The 21,780-nt window shown below is 40.5% G+C and overlaps 1 protein-coding gene across 10 annotated transcripts in view; it reads left to right on the top strand.

The window, feature by feature from the left end:
• The window catches only part of LOC126395245 (transcription factor 4-like), a 314,524-nt gene that overhangs the window by 250,500 nt on the left and 42,244 nt on the right, over positions 1–21,780 (top strand). For all 10 annotated transcript variants that reach the window (XM_050052562.1, XM_050052563.1, XM_050052559.1 and 7 more), the window contains 6 exons: positions 1,862–2,010; positions 4,138–4,285; positions 11,518–11,588; positions 11,804–11,882; positions 18,986–19,068; positions 19,908–20,117. In XM_050052562.1, coding sequence (XP_049908519.1) covers positions 1,862–2,010; positions 4,138–4,285; positions 11,518–11,588; positions 11,804–11,882; positions 18,986–19,068; positions 19,908–20,117 — 740 coding nt within the window. The remainder of the gene's footprint in view (positions 1–1,861; positions 2,011–4,137; positions 4,286–11,517; positions 11,589–11,803; positions 11,883–18,985; positions 19,069–19,907; positions 20,118–21,780) is intronic.

Raw genomic sequence — 21,780 nt, 5'->3', positions numbered from 1 at the left:
CAAGATAAGGAGACACACCTCTATAAATACAACCAATGGTGGTCGCCCAACAGATCATGTGATAACACATGTAGCTATACAGAAACAGAGCACAACACACTGCAAAACCAGTACAAAATTATACCACAAGAAGTGTCACCTCGAATATCACATGACTGAAACATCAGGTAAAAAAAAATGTCATAATGACATGCAAATTCAAGGTGACATTGTAGAAGATATTTTTATAATTCATATACATGTTAAATTTTTGGTTTGAGTTGAAGGTGTGAGAAAGAATAGTATCAGTAACATTGTTAACACTGTGCTACATTACAGAGAAATACAAAACCGTACTAATGAACCTTCATTAATATAGGCCTATATTTTATCTACAAGTGCACGTCACACACTGAGCGAGCCGCCTGTTAATGACGCTGTGGGCTAATGGGCATGTAGCTACTTCCATGTTTCAGATGATACGTCATGTTTGTAGTCGACCAATGAAGATGAGTTTACATATCACCTTGGGTTCGTCCTTCACCTTCTCAAAATGATCCCACACTTTGGATTTCCTGCCCAACATGTTATTAACTAGCCTGTGGAATAACCACAGGTACCAGCCCTGGAAATTAACCTGACTCCTGTCTGACTGCTGAGCGTGGACACTTCCTGTGTCTGTTCTTTCAAATTAAATTCCCACATGGTCCAGTCATATAGGTTTTGATTTATTTTGACAAGGCGCAGCTCCTAATAGTTCCTTATGAACATACACTAGTTTAAAGGAATACAATACATACTGCAAAATGTATATCAATTACTCAGCGCATTTGTGAAGGAAACTTCTGCATGCCACCAGGGTGAACGGAGAATCCAAAAAATCTTCATGAATTTAAGTCACAGACTACCATGTTTAACCGCTATATCAAAACATCTGTTTGCAAACTCTCGCACAACTTCTGCAGTTAAATCCAAGTCTCATTTATCAAGTCGTGTGCTCAGAGCTTCACAAACACATGCAGTTTTGCTAAAACATTCTGATTTAAAACATCAGTACAAACTGTCTCATGCTGTCAAGTAGCGTGCCGAGGCACACGTGCATTTGAGCTCAAAAGCATGCACGTGCTCATGTATGCTCAGGGGCGGAAGTGTTTTACATTGTAAAGTTTAGTGAAAATGCATGTGTTTGAGGAGCACTGAGCATAAATGAGACTTGGATTATACTGTGTGACAGTTTGTAAATGGATGTTTTAATGCAGTATTGTTTTTCTGGATTCTTCTTTCACTGTGGAGGCATGAAAGAAAAATGTTTTCTTAACAAAGTCAATGTAACGCGGGGTGATAACTGATATACAAATGGTCATGTTGCGGGTGAAGTATTCTGTCAGTGTTTGTTCATGTGTGTTCAGACGAAACACAGTGACTTTTCACCATGTTTTGATGACATAAATCGGACTGCTGGGGAGCGTTTTCAGTCTGTTTATTGACTGCTCAGATTGATTTAAACCCTATATTTCCCCCCAGACTGTCTCTTCTCCCCTGTCACCTGGGGGTCTTTCATGTTTATACACACAGACGTGGATAAAAGTCCCAGAAATCAAGTTTGTCCGGCACAGTTCTGAGTTAACCGGGTTATTCTTAAACCTGAAGAAGGAAACCAGGTGTCCTATTTACATGGATGTTTTCTGAAATCAGGTTGCAGCATAAAGTGGGTCAGATTACCAAACTGCATGTAGACAAACTGAGTGAGTCACAGGAAGGTTTGACAGCACTGAGAAACCTCATTGTGTCTTTACCTTACAGCCTGCACGGAGAACCAACTGATCTCAAACCAGCATACATCACACGTACCTGATTCTTTCTCTCTGTGTCTCCCTATCAGACGGTCACCACAGTGGCGATCCCTGGAGCAGCAGTAGTAGCAGTATGAGCCAACAGGGTTACCACGGCAGCATGCTGGGGGGCGGGAACTCGGCCCATGGCCCCACCCAGAGCTCCTCCTACTGCGGGATTCACCCTCACGACAGATTGGTGAGCAAAACTGTCACTCACAAAGTATGCAAACACCGGGGTCTGTACAGGTGGTACTTCCCTTTCAGGAAGTCATTCCATGGATTAAATGTAAAGACTTTCTACGACATTTCATACCTTAGCTGAAACATTTCAATAGCGCCCACGTTAGCGTCTACGTTGGTTTTTTGGGGGGGGTTTAAATGGAAGACAGTGTTAAATACATTTTGCTGTGTTCAGGAAAAGCTATCGAGAGTCAAAGGTATGCCCCCAAAAATGAAAAATAAAAAGTAATAGATTATTATTGTCACTGTGAGGTATAAATGAAATACGTTGGGGGTTTTTTAGGCAACCCAGTCTCACTCGGAAGTCGTCGAAATCCGGTGCTTGGGCAGTGACTTGCAACGTCAGACGCTGATAAAAAAAAGCTGTCCTTTAACTTCGGCATGATACGCTGCTGGTCGCTGTTATAGTTTAACAGCGCTCAGCAGCCTCAGAGGGAAACGTGGCAGGACAAGAACAAGAGTTAAGGTGGCAAAAGTCAAAGTAGGGCGGATGCGAGGGGTGGTGGATGGGTCCAGCAATCACTGACTTTCACTCAGGAGCGCAGCATTCATGTCCTGTAGGATTATAAAGCCAAACCCTGTTCTTTTTCCCTAAACCTAACCACGTGCGTTTGTTGTTGGAAATGTCAATTTGCAGTGTTGTACCGACGTAGTGCTTTTATTCTGAAAGAGACTGTATGTAAACAGTCAATTTCCCGTGAAAACAGGAGTGTATTTTGAAAGACAACAATGCATGTAACAGGCAGAACCTGACATAGCGTCCCAGAACGTCAACAACCAACGCACCCAGGGTACCTTTCATGCCGTATCTGGACGTGGAAAATCCATGACCAAACGTCAATATGTGAAGAAGTCAGAGTGAGAATGTGTTGTTTTAGGAGACATTTGAGCTCTGGTTGACCTCCTTCTTATATTTTGTCATCAGTATTATTCAAATAACCTTGTGTTATGATATTTTAACTGTAAAAACTAAACATCTCCTCCTAGAATTCATAATATTACGGTGTTATCTGTATGATAAAAAGTATATTATCAATCTATTTTGTATGTAAAATGTTTAAAATACAAAGGATAAATATTTTCGTTCATTCCTGACCTTGAAATAGTAATTTATCTGGAGGAAAAAATAAAGATTTACATGATTTTCCGTAACTTTCAAATGCATCTCAGGAGATCATAACATGGCCATAATAAAGCCAATAAGAGGACCTTGAGTTACGTTTTTTATTTTTATTTAATAGGAGCAATAACTTCACAGCTGTATTCTAGAAATCATAGTGAAGGGCAAGTCCGAAGATGAATGTGGTCTGAGCAAGGGGGCTGATAGTATAGGGTAGGAAGTAGGGAAGGGGCCATTGTCTCCACCCTGCCCGATTGTATACTTCTGGCCTACATTCGTTTTAAGTCACGGATTGCTGGAGTGATCCTATCACAAGATGATCTCTACTTCTTTTATTGGCTTGTTTATTTGGCTTATTTGTGTTACCTGAAGCTTAATCATTAAAGAATAAGGTAATTCTGCCATTAAAGGCAAAAACTTCAACTGAGTCATTGTTTGACCAATCCTGGAACCCACTGCTTATCATCTGACGCCAGTAAAGCCTCTGGGGGCGAGGGCCAATTTTCGGGAGATCAGGTGTAGCCAGCAAATATCCGAGCTAAGACTTCCTCTTCCGTGTGCCGGCTGTTTTGGCTTATCTCTATAAACAGATATCTACATATGACTGCAGACACATTTTTAAAAAGCTAATATAAAGCTATAATGTCAGACAATAGCCGATGGGTTCTGAGACTGCATTTCTTTATCCCACGCACTCTGCCTCTCGACATGGACTTATTACCTGCTGTTCAAACGGGATTGGTCAGCACTATTCTGACTTCAAATGGAAACCAGAACACTTCAGATACACTTCGGTTGCTAATCTGTCAAAGGTCATTAGATGGCAATTCTTTCAAACTAAAGCTCTCTTTACTTTCCAGTGTTTATCACCACTTCCTTTTACTTTTATTCCCCTCCAACGTAATGTTGTAGTTTGTTCTTTTCTTCTTAAAGTTTCATATAGTTGTGTCCGTTTCTCTGCAGAGCTACCCGTCACACTCGTCTGCAGATATCAGCTCCAGCCTTCCTCCTATGTCCAGCTTCCACCGAGGGGGAGGGAGCGGGGGAGGTGGCAATCACTACAGCACCGCCTCTTGCACCGCCTCAACCAACGGCACAGACAGCATCATGGGTAAGACACCTGTGTGGATATTATGTCTGGAAGCAATGCGTAACAAGTAATGGTGTGCTTTGTTTTTAAAATTGAGTGAAATGATTTTGGATGATTGATGCTTGTTGATGTGACCTGGTTCCTATCAAGGGTTAGCCTCACTGCTTAACCCACTATGGTCACAAACTCTGCGGATGAAGCCATCAATTTGATCCAGGCTCAAATATCTTTCAATTATTGGATGGATTACCTTGGAATTTGGTACAAGGTCACAAGAGGATGAATCCTATTTACCTTGATGAACTGCTGATTTATTTTTTATTTTTTTTACCGTGAGGCTGATTTTTGTGTTTTAGTAAAATGTCTTTACACCTATGTACCTATCCACACTTGGTACATGTGTTCATGTACCGCTCTGGATGAAGTATAATCGCTCTGGTGATCCTCCTGACCTTCTTTCTAGCACTAAATACACAACCCTGATTCCAAAATAGTTGGGATGCTGTGTAAATTGTAAATAAAACAGAATGAAATGATTAGTAAATCCTTTTTAACCTACATTCAATTGAAAACAGTACAAAAAAGTTTGGACAGGAGCTTGTAAGTGTTTGGTAACTGAGGACACTAATTGTTGAAGTTTTGAAAGTGAATTTTTTTGTCTTCGTCAAGATTTAAAGACTGTCTGTGCGGAAGAATGGGCCAGAATCCCATCTGAATACTGCGACAGATTAGTTTCTTCATACAGGAAGTGTCTTGAAGCTGGCATTGCAAACAAAAGCTTCTCCAAGTATTGAATAAATTTCAGTTTGCGTGTTCAAAACTTCTTTCCTGTGTCATCCCACTTTATTGCGCATCATTTTTATGGATTAAAATGTTATGACTTCTTTATCTGTGTAGATCTGTTGGGTTAATACCAAAGTCTGGTACAAATTTCATGTGAATAGTTGCATTTGAAATCTGTTTATTGAAAAAATGTTGACATGTTGAATGCTCATTTCCCCCATTGTATTTCCAAAAAGGATTTGTTTTATCTTTTTATGTATGTTTTACACAGCGTTCCACATTTTTTGGAATCAGGGTTGTATTACAAATTAAAGGGGAACACTGCCTAAATTGAGAATTCCAGTATGTTATTTCCATGGCCTAGGAAAGTTCAATCCATATTTGTGAACATGAGCTACTCTCACTCGAAGCCAGAAACTAGAGAAGGAAGTCTCAAACTTGTGAGCTCTTCTGTAGACAATGAATGGGAGACTGTTCTTGTGGACACACAGAATGTTTATTTCTTTCTTTTTTTACCCAAATCTTTTGTAGTGTTCTCAATTCTGAAACAGAAAATGTACATATACCCAGAACATAACCCTGGGGGTTCTCAGTGTCCTCTGGAACATCTGTCCCAATTCATTGTCAATGGAGCATCGCCAGACTTTATACCCTATCACAATAAGTTTGCGTTTTAGCACACTAGCTTTTGGTTTTGGGAGAGAGTTGTTCATGTTTATTAATGTTTTTGGTCTGTCTTAGTCCAGTGGTTCCCAACTGGCCCAGCCACGGGGTCCTCAGTCATTAGTTCACGGTCCACACAGTTCAGTACATTCAGCATCTCTCTATGTCAAGTAGCGGTCCGTCAGTCACTCACTCTACAGCAGGAAACGGCACTTCAAAATAAAAACTCTGTGCCGGAAATTCACTTTCCTTAAAAATGAAGTGTGTTTTTTACAAACTTGACATGGTTGCGAATCACTTGCAGTCCATTCAGAATGGACTCGCAACTCACTAGTTGGGAACCACTGTCTTTGACCATAGAAATAACATATATAAATTTTGAAAAATGGACGTCATTCCCCTTTAATGAGATTCCCCTCAATGCCTTGCTTTTATTTGTGTCTTGTGCCAGTTATAAAACATTAGCATGTTAACACATTAAACTAAGATGGTCAACGGGCTAAACATTACACCTGCTAAACATCAGCATGTTTGCTAACGTTAATGTTTAGCTGGAAGCACTGATGTGTCTAAGTACAGCCTCAGAGAGCTTGTTAATCCATTTATAGTATGTGATCACTGATGTGAGGCCACATGTTCATGTCAAGGTGTTTTTTAATTATTTGAATGCCTATAAACCAGTTATTTTTGAGTTATGGGTGACAGAGCTGTAGACTTAAGACTGCAGACTTGATTCAGACTTAAGTGACAACAACGGGGACTCAAGACTTGACTGCTGACTTTGATTTGACTTTGAGACTGCACTTAACGCTTGACTCCCCAAAGACTTGACTTTTCCCAAAGACTTCAGCAGTCTCTGTTGTGTGTGAGCTCTCATTATTATCATAAACCATCTGCAGCACCTTTTACTCATGGACAAGATTAATTAAGTGTAAAAGTAACTGATCATTTTGATGTTTTCATCTTGGATTGATGACTTGGATGCACTCGCTGTGTTTGTGTTTTGACTTTGGAAAACCAACAGAGGAGCTACTTGAAGTCACTACTTAAAAGACAACATTACGGGTCCTTTCTAGTCAAAGACCACATTTTAATTTACGGCCACATAACCAGTGATAACTGTCCCCGCTGTGATTAGACTCAGATGATTTAAACCACTTAAAAACCGAACGTCAGTGTCAGGGGAGAAGGCGAGCAGTCAGAAACTGAAGGTAACTGAATTGAGAAAAGCACTTGTACTCCTTTTTGGCTCGACCTTGACATCACTGACACACACACAGACACACACACGCACACACAGCATGCCATATGGACCCCTTGCTTTGAGTTCCATAGAACAAATAGGACAGCAATAAGAAACAGATTGAAAGTTTGTTTTCATGGGAAGACATCTCCAACATTCCACAAAGATAGCACACACACTCCCACACACACACACACACACACGCACATGCACACATTCGCACACGAGCCCCAGCAGATGAGTGTAAACACAACATGAAGCTAATAAAAAACATGCCGCTGTTGTTTAAACGTAAACTCATGATACACGTGTGTGCACACATGAACGCCTAAACAGGGACGCACAGTGTTTACAGCCGTTTCTCTGCATTGGTCTGTGCGAGTAAACAAGTTGGTGAGTTGTCTTTACAGAGAGCAGCAGCTGTGGTCACTATGGATTCATGTCAGTTGCAATTGATTTTAATAACGATCACTTAAACATTTTCTCTATCAACAAAATAACAGTAAGTCAAGCCAGCTCTGTGTCGTGCAGCAGGTGGCGCAGCCTTAAGGTGACTAAGCTAACGCACAGACCTGTTGGCTAGCTCAACAGTGTTGGCAGTGTCTATACCGTGGTGGAGGCATTATGTTTTCCAGTTGTCTCTCCTTCTGTTTGTCCAGTGTTATCTCAAGAATGCATTGAGGGAATTTTCTCAAATGTTGCAAAAACATCCACTGCGACTCAAGAATGTAGTGATTAGATTTTAGCCTCATAAAAAACAATTTTGGCCATAACTCAAGAAATCGTAGGCCAGTTACTACAAAATCTCACAGAAATGTCCAGGGAGGTTAAAATGATGAAGTGATGGCATTTTATATCCATAAGGTCATAGGTCAGCTTCTCTGTGACATCATAATGTTCTAAAAAAAAACATGTCTCAGGCCATTATTCAACTCCGTCACTCAGGAACTGAAGGGATATTTGGTCAGATGCAGAATTTGAGACACTAATCTTTGATTTCCTCCTTGAAACTGTGATAATTAAGTAATGAGATGTATTATTGGATAGGACAGACAGATATTAGGCTTAACTTTTTAATGGTGTAGTTTATTTAACGATTTGCTGTTTTTCCTCATCTTAGATTAAATCAGATCAGATATCTTTGGATGTAAAAAACAAGACATTTGAAGAAGTCACTTTTGACTTTAGTCATTCGTTTTTTACTGTTGTCTGACCAGCAGATTAAGTGATAATGAAAAATAGTTACTTCAGTGGACAATTTATTTTTTTTCTTCTTTTTTTTTCCACAAATGACATGAATCCATCCTGACCCCAGCTGCTGTTTATTTAATTGAATTTTATTTTATTTTATTCTGTTTTATTGTTGTTGTTTTTTTAATTTTTATTTTATTTTCTGTATTTATTTATTTATTTGTTTATCTATTTAATTGTTTAATTATTTATTTATTCATTTATTTTTGCATTTATTTATTGATTTTTTCGACACATTTCCCTTTTTTAGCTCACGGAAAATATTTAATTCTCAAAAGAGAGGATGCAATGTCATTTGAAGTCCAGTGGCTTGCAGCTTGGTCATGTACTCCAATGAACACCACTGGTGGGAAGCTGGTGAGGGATCATGTCCTCATCACTGCACCATCAACTCCAGTTTCACGAGATTTTGAGAATGTAGTGTGTTTACTCTGTATACATGTTAGATTAGTATACTTTAAAAAAAATCAGCATGCATCCTAAAAAAGAAATGCCCGAGTTACTGTTGTGCTGTTGATGGTCCCATAATGCAATGCTCACAGGAAATATAAGAGTTACTCCCAGCTGCAAAAAACAATTGTGCATGGTGATGAGACAGCTCCAAGAAGGAGAAAGAAACAATAAATCTTCATTTCCTGTTGATACATAAGGTTGAAATACATTGATCAGTTGTTTAACTGTAGAAACAGTGTTCTATGAAAACTAGTAATAATATGTAATACGTGATTGGAACACAGCAAAGGAACTGCAGGGCAGATGTACATGGATATTTTAAGCATAGAGCAAATGAGTAAATAAAAAATAGATAAAACTAAAATTGTCCCAATAAAAAAAAAACGGATTTAATAACAATATGATTTTACACATAAGATTTAAAAAACAATACAGAATAAAATGACAAAACATTAGTCTTTGATGGACACGGACAGAAAACCTGAAAAATCTGTTTCATCTCCTGAATGCACTCCTCCTTTGCAGCTATAAGCTCTCATTTATGAAAAAGATTTTCTCCTGCACATGTTCTAAATTATGCGTCAAGTCAGGATACAAGTGTGTGTGTGCCTGTGTGTGTATGTGTGTGTAGCAGTAATCCCTTGGATGGTTTACTCGGCCAGTGGTATGGCGTGAGTGAGACATGAAGCTTTAACCCCAAAACATATGCTGCTTCCTGTCTCTCTCTCTTCTCTTTCTGTCTCTGTCTCTCTTTCTCTCTAACAGCTTAAAGAAGTCCAGTCCTGCCAATTTCTGTAATGGATTCATTTGCCATGAAAGGATGTGTTTTTGCTGCGCTGTGTGTGTGCGGCGTGCGCGTGTCTAACTTGTGTGTGCGAGCGTAAACTTTCCATCTGGGATCTGCTATCAGGAGAGATGAGCTGTGAGCATGTCTCTCTGCCTCAGTGTGTGTGTGTGTGTGTGTGTGTGTGTGTGTGGGCGCTCATCTGGTCCTGTGAGGTCACTTCCTTCCTCTCTGGCCTCAGTGCTCTTCAAGTGTGTGAAACAGATTTAGTTGTATTGAAGTCCAGCATTCGCACACACACACACAAACACATGCTGTCAGTCAGCAAAAATGTGGATAAATGTAGATGAAATGTAGTTGAACGTCAGCTCCTATTGAATTCTGTCTCTCATTCTTGTCACATTTATTGGCAAGGAGCCTGATCACACTGACATTTATAGATTTGGAGCAAAGTTTCTCATTTCAGTTGTATATGCAGATCTGTTTGGATCAAGCAGCAACCTCTGAGGCTGAAAAATGAAGCCAATGCAGAAGTGCCAGCAACTGCAGTTCCTCTGATGGCCACTTGAAGCTGGCTCCAAAACAGAATAAATCCCCATAGACCCCCATGTTAAAAAAGCCAACTTCACAGCAGAAATAAACATGTTTACAGCCTGGTACAAAAAAAATGGTTTTGGTCTAGTTGCTAATTTCAACATTCATGAAAACGGTATGGGGATGAATTGTCCCGAAGGCCTAAAGTTATGCATATTTAAGAGGGGGGCTGCTTGAGTGACAGGCTTTCTGCGAGGTGACGCTACAGTCTGTGAATCAGATCCAACCTTGCTTCTCCACAAGTCCAACCTCTCGTCCACATATGGTCATTTCTGGTTCTTAAAAACCAAGATGGTGACGTCCGAAATGCAGATCCACAGGCTTCAAAACAGGAGTCCTCAAACCAGTGGGTGACGTCACAGAAGCTATGTTCATTTTTTATGCATTGTATGGTTTGAATTGGGCTGTTTTTGTGCGCTGTTTGTATGTACACCTATGAAAAGTAATGCACCAGAATTCGTACATAACCCACGTAATAATTAAGGCTGCAATCACGTGACGAATGTGAAGACTTTCCCCCAGGAGACCTGTGTTTGTGTCCCATGTAAAACCAGTGAATGCTATATACTGTTATACTTAAGAGTTATTTTAAGTACATAAGTTTACATTACATGTGCAATGGGACTCTCACAGAAATCGCTGGCTAAATCGCTGCCTTCAGTCATTTCAGTGAGGGGAAGGAGGCAGAGGGGAGACAGTTTCGAACATGGCAGTAGGGGTATGAAGCAGTTGCATCGCATTCGTCTCCGTGAACATGCACAGATTTTGCTCTGCTGCTCAGAGGTTGCGTGTTGAGCTCCTGTCAGTTGCCAGTTGATCAAATAGTGGGCATTGCAGAAGCAAGAACAAGTAGAAGCACTATTTGTTCAATATTATAGGAACCGTTGTGTGTGCTTTTTTGTAAGGTATTATGAACTGTTGTATGAGAAACAATGTCTGAATCCATGTGTGGAGCAGTAGTAAAACTACACAGTTGCTTCACTCTGAAACTTCCTTGACAGAGCTGACCATAGTTGTTTCACACCATCACATTTCATATAACTGTGCTCTGCCAACGTATAAACTGCTTCACAAAAGAGATGCATCATGGTCTACAGCCTGCAACAGACAGGAGTCCATAGTACAAATCTCTTGAATTAATGTGTTAACTTACTGTCCATTGGACAATTACGTGCGAGCTACCACTCTTCTACTCCTTGTTTAATTTCCTGTGGTGTAAGAAAAGAACAAATGAAGAACAAAAAAGAAACCAGGCACAACTGCTACACAGTGTGTGTATGTGTGGACAGAGAAGACGAATTTGTTAATGAAAGTAACAGCATTTCATTTTCAGGTGGATCAGTATTAATGAGAAGTGTTGCAGGTTTGAGTTTGGACCGGATGGATCTATGGTGTGCGAGCAGGCAGAATAATTAAATTATGTCGTAACAGCATCCTTATTTACAAGAATACGTTAATCTTTTTGCCGTGTGTGTGTCACAGCTAACCGAGCGCAGAGCTCAGCAGCCAGCGGCTCTCAGACGGGAGACGCCTTAGGGAAAGCACTCGCATCCGTAAGTGCAGCGCGCACACACACACACACACATTCATTCATGCACATATGCATGTGAGATACCTGTTGAGTATTTATTAATGCTAAATGGTTTTATAATTAATGTTTCGTAATTATTTTTCTATTCTGTTAGTCTTTAAAAATGAATGTGACTTTTGGGTGTTTGGAGGTGTTGTTCTGCTTGGCTCTCTGACTTTTATGTTTTTATTTTTTCAGATCTACTCTCCAGATCACACGAACAACAGCTTTTCGTCCAATCCCTCCACCCCAGTTGGTTCCCCGCCCTCCCTCACAGGTAGCACATGACACTCACCCTCCAATCACAACACACCAACTACATTGTCACAGAACCAACATGCGCAGATGGTTAAAGGAGAGCTGAGATGGATTAAAGTAGGACTTGACTTGAACTTAAATTACCTGACACTCGACATGAACTTGCCTCAAACAACTTGAAAGTCGACTTGAGTTTGTTTAAAATGACTTGAGACTTGACTTGAACTTCATTTAAATGACTTGATACTCTACTTGAATTAGTTTCATATGACTTTAGACAAGACTTGGATCTGTTTCAAATGACTAGAGACTCGACTTGAACTTGTTTCAAATTACTTCAGACTTGACCTTAACTTTTTTCAAATTACTTGAGACTTGACTTCAACTTGTTTTAAATGACTTGAGACCCAATGTTAAAGGAGCTATATGTAAGAAATCTAAAGCAAATAGTCATTAAATCCTCCTAATATGTCACAGAGACAAAGGAATAATGTTCATATAACATACTGATCTCACCGACAACAATAGTACAGCCAGAATATTCGTATTTAAAAAAAAATTTTATGGTCTGCAAATCATGTTTATGTTTTGAATTTGTGTTTTGGCCTGTTGCGCCACCCACCGCCGTCTACCAGTCACGCAGTCAGTAGAGTCTCAGCATCAGTTAAAGTTACGACTGAGCTACAGCAGCGCGGCAAGCAGCATTAGCAGTGTCCCCATACATAACATTAGCAGTCTCCTCCGCTGTATCCCGGCAGCAGCGTTAGCAGCAGAGAAGCCGGACTTGCTCGAACGGTCCGCTAGAAAACCGCAAATCAAGGACGCGGCGACGCGGCCCTGCCACGGCAGCCGCCCGTGGGCAAACAAATCAGTCTCCAGCGTGCTGCTGTCCAGCAACCTCGAATCTGTAGGGGAGGGGGGGCAGACACGACTCGCGGCAGTATTTTGAATTTGAGTGCAGTAACCGTTTTGGCCACATTCTTACATACAGCGCCTTTAAATTGCTTCCAACAACTTGAAACTTTGGTTGTTTTAAATTACTTGAGACTTGACTTGAACTTGTATAAAATGACTGGGGACTTGACTTGAACTTTTTTTCAATGACTAGAGACTCAACTTGAACTTGTTTCAAATGACTTGAGGCTTGATTTGAATTTGTTTTAAATGACTTGAGAGCTTGACATAAAATTGTTTTAAATTACGTAAGACTTAATGTGAACTTGTATAAAATGACCTGAGACTCAACTTGAACTTGTTTCAGATGACTTGAGACAAGACTTGGATCTGTTGACTTGAGACCCAACGTGAACTTGCCTCAAACCACTTGAAACTCAACTTGAGCTAGTTTTAAATAACTTGAGAACTTGGACTGAACTTGCATCACATGACTTGAGACTCTACTTGTACTTGTTTCAAATGATTTGAGACAAGACTTGGATCTGTTTCAAATGACTGGGGACTCAACTTGAACTTGTTTTAAATGACTTGAGACTTGACATAAATTTGTTTCAAATGACTTGAGAGCTTGACCTGAAATTGTTTTAAATGACCTGAGACTTGACTTGAACTTGCCTTAAAGGACTTACGACAAGACTCGGACTGTCTCAAATGACTTCAGACTCTACTTGAACTTCTATCAAATTACTTGAGACTTGACTGAACTTGTATCAAATGACTTCAGACTTGGCTTGAACTTGCTTTGAAGGACCTAAGACAAGACTTGGACTGTTACAAATGACTTGGGATGATTTGAACTTGTTTCAAATGGTTTGAGACAAGACTTGGACCTGTTTCAGATGACTGGGGACTCTACTTGAACTTGTTTTATATGACTTGAGACTTGAACTTGCTTCAAAGGAATTAAGGTTAGACTCGGACTGTTTCAAATGACTTCAGACTTGACATGAACCTGTATCAAATGACTTGAGACTTGACAGTTTTTTACAGTGTCTTGACTACAGCTCTGGGAGGAAGTAATAAATGGGAAAAAATATAAAGGTTATTTAGATAAACTTAAATCAACACATTAAAATAAACGTTTACATTGTACTAAATAATTTAAGAGGATTTTCTGCTTTTTAAATGCTCTCACTAGATGTAAAATAAGACCATAAAACCACATTAATGAGCGCTGTGTCTCCTCTCCATACACCTCCTCCTCCTCCTCCTCCTCTTATTTCCACCAATTACTCCTCCTCGCGGCTGATGCTGTAAACTCTCCCTGCTCCTTAAAGTGAAAAATGACTTTTCCTAATAATAGTTGTGTCGAATTTGTCTCTAATTGTCGCTGCTACACACACCGTTTGATATTTCTGTGCCGCGCCTTGTGACTGATAGCTTTAATTACGAGCACCACTTCGACAAATCGTTCACAAACCTACCAGCTCTGCAAACACCAGCTCCCTCCCCTCTTCCTTCTCCTCCTCCTCGTCATTATAGCCGCCTCGGATATTGCCTGCTAAACCATAATTGGTGTTTATCATTGTGTCAGAGTTACCGCACTTTTTACAAATTAGAAATGAAGCCTATTAGAGCAAACTACATGCAAATTGATATCCAAGGCTAATTCTGTGAGGGTGTTTTACAGTGTTGGACTTGGAATAATTTACCCTGCCGTTTAATACATATATTTGTATTTGCACATGAATGTACCCAGGTGATTATTCATTAATTAGCATATGGAAATGAGCATGTAATATGAATAAAGGAGAGGGGAGAGAAAAGACTGGGAGACAAAATGGGAAGACAATTTGGGGGAAAAAAAAGAGAAACACAAGCTAATGAGATGAGATCAGAGTTACAAAGGAGAGATCATTGGTGAGGGCAGAGGGAAAGTAAGAGGAGGGGGACAAGAATGGACGGGTAAGGAAAGGGAATAAAGGAGGAGAGGAGATGGAGGAATGAGAGAGGAAGACAATTAAGCAATGGAGAGAAGAGTAGGAAGGAAAATAGGAATATAAGGGCGAGTAAAGAGAAGAAAGACAAGGAGAGGAGACAAATAAAGGAGACAAGAGACGAGGAGAAAAGAGAAGACAACTATGGGATATCAGAGGCGTAATAAGAGAAAACAAGTGCACGAATAGGAATTAAGAAAGAAGAGAAAAAAAGATTAAAGAGAAGATGACAAATGAGACACCTGAGTAATAAAAGCATCACTAACTGGGTTGTCTTTTTCAAACTGGAAAAAAATGACAGCCATTTTTCAACATCACATTTCTCCTGATCCAACAAAATAATTCGTCAACCTTCGATAATCCTTCGAGCAATTCACTTTTAATGACAGCATTAGATTAGAGCTGCTGTGGCTCAGAGGCAGAGTGGGTCATCCACCTGTCGGAAGATTGGAAGCTCGATCCCCGGCTCCTGAAGCCTCCATGTCTAAGTATCCTTGGGCAAGATACTGAACCCCAAATTGCTCCTGACGGCTGTTACATCGGTGTGTGAGAGCCTGTGAATGGTTACTGAGTATCAGGTGGCACCTTGTATGGTAGTGTGTGAATGGGTGAATGTGACTTGTAGTGTAAAAGCACTTTGAGTGGTCGGAAGACTAGAAAGGCGCCATACAAGTGCAGCTACCATTTACAGCAAAACAAATCTCAGTATAGGTTTTTTTTCTCCGTTCTGTTTCAGTCTTTCAATCATCTGGAAAACTCTGCTGTTTACTCCGGCATCATGTTGGCTAAAGTGTTAGTGACACTGTTATGTAAACAAACATGCACGTAAACACAAGGGCAATATTGTAAGACATACAGACATGATCAATCATTTTTGCAGACCCCGATAAGTGGACAACATACGGGTTCTAACTGCAGGCAGTGTTGACAGCATGACATAACCCATCAGTTTGTGGACTCCTGTTTTGAAGCCTCGATTTTGACGTTATGGCTGTTGCCATCTAAACTTTTTGGAACCAGAAGTGACCTTATTTGTACCAGAGGGTGGAGCTGTGGGTTGTAAGACAATTCATCTCCCGGAACAGTTGACATGAAGCAAGAAATCTGTTTTAGAGACCAACACCGTTTTTGTACCAGGCTGTAAACATGTTTATTTCTGCTGTAAACATGGACATGCTTTTGGAGCCAGCCTCTAGTGGCTATTTGAGAAACTGCAGTTTTAGGTACTTTCACATTGCCTTCATTGTGGTTGCTTGGTTGATGGGTGGGTTTTTTTTTTTGGTGGACAGTAGTTCCATTAAACACTGTTGAGTGTGTTCTGAGTTTTTACCCTGAGTAACAAGGACACTGTTGGTGTCTCTAGACATATGTGTTGCTTCTGATTTTTTTTAAACATTATATTCCCCTCAAATTGAATTCCATTCACTACCCCAGCACTCTGGTAGTGAATGGAAGAGATAGAAACTCTAAGAACCTGGACATGTACAGCCCAGTTCACGCCAGTGATTCACAACAAGAAACATGCAATTACTTGCAACACTCCGTTCTGCAGCATTCTAAAAACCTGCTGGTTCACACCATTGCAACTAAATGAGATGGTTTATCATCTCTGTGCAACAACTCTCTGGACTTCCATTCTGATTTTCAGGCTTATTTTGTGGCTAAATATAATTTGTTTCTTCTTAAAAGATGAATGAGGATAGTGATATACTGGCTACAGTTGCATTTATTGTAGTGAGGAAATGGCGGAAAACATAAAACAAGAGCGGCCCACTGGCCAACACCGGCATACTGCGAGGACGGAAACAGAGGGCTCGGTGGGGACAGAACACACTGTCTGTGGTCATTTTGACTTGACCAGCAGTCTTCACTACAGGTGATATGCTTTACATTATAAAACCAGCTGCTGGTGATTTGACCAGCTTAGTTGCAGGTGACACCATCAGCCGGCTTGAGTCGAAATCAGACAGCTAGTTCACACTGCTGCAACTTTTCTCTGCAACGTTCTAAAACGGTTTCCTCTCATTGCGAACCATTGGTCTGAACTGGGCTTTAAACCAAAACCATCTGCTTTACCAGATACAGATGGGGCTGTAGTAATGAGCGTTATCATGAGAACCGATACTTCAGGACCAAGTCGATGCCAAAATTCTCTAGTCTAGTCTAGTGGAGAGTATACTCAGGTATACAGGATGTACCCAACTCTTTTTCTGCCCATTCACAATATACCCTCCTATTCCCCAAAAAGCCATTGGAATATACAGGAGAGTATGTGCACTTTCTCCTCAATAACCTACACTTCTGCCTAATAGTACAACAACCTCATCAACCACCACTATACCTCTGCCCAGGATGCAATTCTTCTGGATGTCACAGGGCAGCATATACACTTACAAGTGTTCTAGTCTGCTGTTAAATGCCAAATGCAGAAGAACACCTACAAGCATGGAATAACAACAACATGTGGAAGACGGTGACAAGTGCAGCTGTAGTGACCGCTCTTTCTCAACTCACTGTGTTTTCCTAAGGCCAGCGTATTTTGTTAGATCTTTGCAAAAGGAGCACCGCATATTTATGCTATACTACAAACACCAGCACTGCTCTGAGCACTGCATGTATGGCGTTTTTTTTTCGGGTTGCTGGTGGAAATCTTAAGGAACACTCAGGAACTCATACAGGAGAGGAAACCGTAGTTAACCATTATGTTTGCAGCAGGTTTTTATTCAAAGTATTGAACCAAACCAAATGACATCACACAGGAGAGAAACTTTCAATACAGTTAACCCCGAAATTTTTCTCGCCAAATTAAATTCCTTACTGGTAAGGTTCTTTAAAGGTACATGGTCACCTTAGAAATAGAAACCAGTATGTATCTACCAAAAAGCACCCCTAATTATGAAGCAAACATCCTGTGTGGCGTCCCACAAGGATCAATCTTTGGTCCTCTTCTTTTCCTTTTTAATGACCTCGCCTCTGTCTTCTAAACCAGTGGTCAAAAATGGACTGCAATGCAATGGACCGTAAGTGACGTGTGACTGTTTCACATTTGTAATAAACACACTTTATTTTGAAGTACAGCAAATTTCCCAATCAAAAAATCTTTACTTTGGAGAGAACGCTGCACTTGTCACTGTCGCTTCTTACCCAGCCATCCAATCACAGTGGAGGAGGGGTGGGACAAATACCACAAAGACCAACCGTCACATTATACATGTACAAATGCTGAACATGAAATATGTTAATATGCTGTAGGTAATATATTGTCTTCGCCCACAAAATCGCATGAACCCACATAGACTACTTTAATTCAATTCAGTTGTTTTTGTTAAAAGATTGTATGTTTAAGCACATGGGGTTTATTGTTTTGTTTTTGTTTTTTAACTGTGGAATGAGATAAGGTATTGAGAATTGTAGAATTTCACTGGTACTGGTATTGACTACTACATTTCTTGTAGCGTAACATGCTTTGTAGTGATACGGGTGAACTCAGTGCTTTAAAGCTTGTCTCACATCTGGAAACGCCGTTGAAAGGCCTCCGTATACCAGCTCATCATCACTCAGAGCCTCATATTAATGTCAATTCACACAAGTCGCTGTCTCTCTGTCTACCAGCTAATGAGACCTGTCGATTCAGATACAACCCTTCAGAGCGACGGCGAACACAAAAGCAGAAAAGAACAGAGACACAAAGCTTGTTTATTCTGCAGAGGGCCCATGCTAATCAACCACTTGTACCTTTTCAAAGACAAAAGCCTGATATTAGCATTTCTGCTATGAGATATGAGTTGGTTTGTTTTTGTCTTTTCTTCCTCATCTCACTGTGTATTATGTCCGAGCACCACGAGTGGATACGATGAAACACTCCTCGTGTGTAAAGATGTTTTGTCTGGCGTTTGGCGCTACATTGAGTGGTTTCTTTCTGAAATGTATAAAGGGAGAGGAGGTTTTGGCTCTAATCCACACGCAGACAGCCATCTATTTTCTGTACGCACTTAGCCTGTGCAGGGTCGCAGGGGGCTGGAGCCTATCCCAGCATGCACTGGGTGAGTGGCAGGTTTCACCCTAGACAGGGTAGCAGTCTGTCACAGGACATGCATGCAGATGAAGGGATGTCAATTTAAATTAAACTAAACAAATACACAAAACTCACTGAGTCTCTAGTTATTATTCCAACTCCTCTTTCCCAATTTCCTCTCTTGATGATGTCTCCTTGTCTCCTCTCTCCTAGCTGCCAGTTCAGCTGTCTGGTCCAGGAACGGTGGACAGGGAGCGTCATCGCCAAACTATGAGGCGGCTCCATTGCACTCTCTGGTATGCACACACACACCACACTGTGTACATGTCTAATACATATATATACATGTATATGAATTCCATTCACATTCATCATATTGGGGTGGAGCTCGCTCTGTAAAGCTCAGCTGATGTAATTGTTGTACTTTTAATTTCTTAATGTACTTTTTAAGTAACACACAGCCACAAATATGGGTGGGAATTGATTTTACTAATACCAATGCCGTTATTGATTCTGCTTATCAATTTGATTCTTTATGCATTCCCTTTTTGATTCGTGATCAGTTTTCTGTGTGAAAATAAAGGAGGTTTCTGTTTTAAATGATGGAATAGTTGTACGGCATTAGTTTTCATTTAGGTTTCCTGCATCAAAGAAAAAATCTGCTAAGCCTTCCTGCGTCATGCTTTTGAACGTTTGGTCCTCTCCATCATAACCTTCGTGGTACAAGTTTACAGCAGTGTAGACACATGAGTTTACATCAGAAACTGTCAGAAAAACATAGCAGCATTGATTGAAGGAATTGATAAGCTCAGAGGCATACGATCATGATGGATCTGACAGTGTGGAATCAAGTGGAACTGGTTCTTGATTCCCATCTTTAGACACAGAACTGCATATTTCTTTATAATAGCAACCTCTAGGTGGAAACACGTCTACTGTACCAGACCAGACTCAGAACTCATAATCTGTAGGTCTATAATTTGTCTTCAGCTTCTAATGAATCACAGAGATCAGGACATCCTGGGCTTTTCTCTTTCATCCAAACTACATCAGAACTTGAACTACATTCAGAGTTTCTTCTGAAAGAAAACTCCAGCATGTTTCTCATCCCTCTCTTTGTCTCTTCGCTCTGCAGCAAAGTCGTATCGAGGACCGTCTGGAGCGTTTGGACGATGCCATCCACGTACTGCGGAGCCACGCGGTGGGACCGTCGACGGGTATGGCCAGCGGGCACGGTGACATGCACAACCTCATCGGGGCCGCACATACGCACAACGGCGCCATGGGCGCTCTGAGCAGCGGGTACGGGACAGGACTGCTGTCAGCCAACAGACACTCCCTCATGGTAGGACCTGAGAGCATGTTCTTATACTGTAGTAATGAGTGTCAGAGTGATGACAGAAGACGCTTTAATCCCACTAAATATGGTCCTCAGTGTTAATATGGCTTTGTTCCTTAAGCAGAACCATGCACGTTTTACAAAAGCCTTTTACTGGAAAGAATTTGAATTTACTGTTTGGATATTTTAGTGCTGAAAGTCTCTTCATATTGAGCTGCTTATTAAAAACACATTGTAGCAGTTCTTTGGAGATGCTGTCATTTCCCTTTTCTCAACTCATTTTTGCTGAAAGTCACAATTCCCCTGAGTTGATTGGAGGTTTATTCAGATCACCTGTTGTGCAGGGTGTGGGAACTGGCTATTTAATGAGAATTGAGAGCAGCTTGGCACATTTCCCCTCTGGGCCAATCAGGGTGTGACACCGCCCTTCCTTAGGGCTTAAGAGAGGTGGGGAGTTGTACACCCAGGGTATTCTGATCCTTCCTCGACCTAACGTCGCCAGATATTGTCAGCCAGAAACTCTGTTCTCTAGGCCTTTTGAAACCGCTTTGCTGTCTGTTGCTGCCCTGGTTGTGGATGATTTGAGCTTTCTGAAACCTCGGTGGAGGGAATGTTTAAGAACCCCTTTTCACTAGGTCACCTGCATCAGGGCACTTTTCATGCAAATGTTTTTGCTTGCCCAACAATAGCCACCCACCAGCTTTATTTTGTTAAGCCCTAACCCCTTATATAAAAATAGTTGTTTATCTTTGAAAGGTTGGAAACTGATTGTTAGGCTTTTTCCTGACCAGAAAAAAAATGCTTGATACAATGCAACCATGTCAAACTCAAAATGTCATCAGTGCTCATATTCAGTCTTATTTTTTTAAAAGGGACCAGACTGACAACAATGTATGAAAAAGACAGGATACACAGTAATTAAAATGACAGGGATTTATAACTTGTATGCAAGACTATGTATGTAGAAAAATAATTTAAAAAAGAAGGGGACAAAGAGGAAGGTTACACTTAATCAAGATGAATTGTGCTGATCTTGACACTCATTTGGCACTGCAAAGAATCTAATTCTCCAACTGAATATAGCACAAATTTGGACTGAATTTTCAGAATTTCCGCACAAGAAAATGAGAATTTATGCACCTTTCCATCAACAACTATTATGCAAATATTTGATAGTTGGTTTGTTGACATAATCAGGTCTAATTCCTGTCAGGTGTCACGAGATGACGTGATTAAAGCGTGCCAGTCAAACCTAAATGAAAATAAAATAAGAGAGAAATAATAACGAGAGCACACTGGACAATAGAACATTTTGAACAACTTATTATTAAATTGATTACATTATATTAAGGCAAATGTTAGCTAAGCAGTGGAGGATGGAGGGTGGGCAGCGGGCACTATGTTTACGCATGTTAAAGCTGCGAGCCGAAAGTCTGACAGTAAAGCCGAAAGAAAATAGAAGGCAAGACATTTATGTCATGAAATATAAAAAAATTACCAGATCTAAATGGAAAATGCTTTGAAATGCAACACTTAAGCTCACACTGCATCAGTGGAGCATTGGACTAACAGAAAAGCCCTCTTGTATTTCTTGTCATTGTGCTTTTTTGTTTGTATTTTTTAATTAACCAGTCACTTACTGGTTGATGGGTGTCAGGCTATTGCTATA

Source organism: Epinephelus moara, chromosome 9, assembly GCF_006386435.1.
Source record: "Epinephelus moara isolate mb chromosome 9, YSFRI_EMoa_1.0, whole genome shotgun sequence".
NCBI classification, from domain to species: Eukaryota; Metazoa; Chordata; class Actinopteri; order Perciformes; family Serranidae; genus Epinephelus; species Epinephelus moara.
Note: the sequence above shows the minus strand (reverse complement) of the source record. Positions and strands in the feature narration are given on the sequence as shown.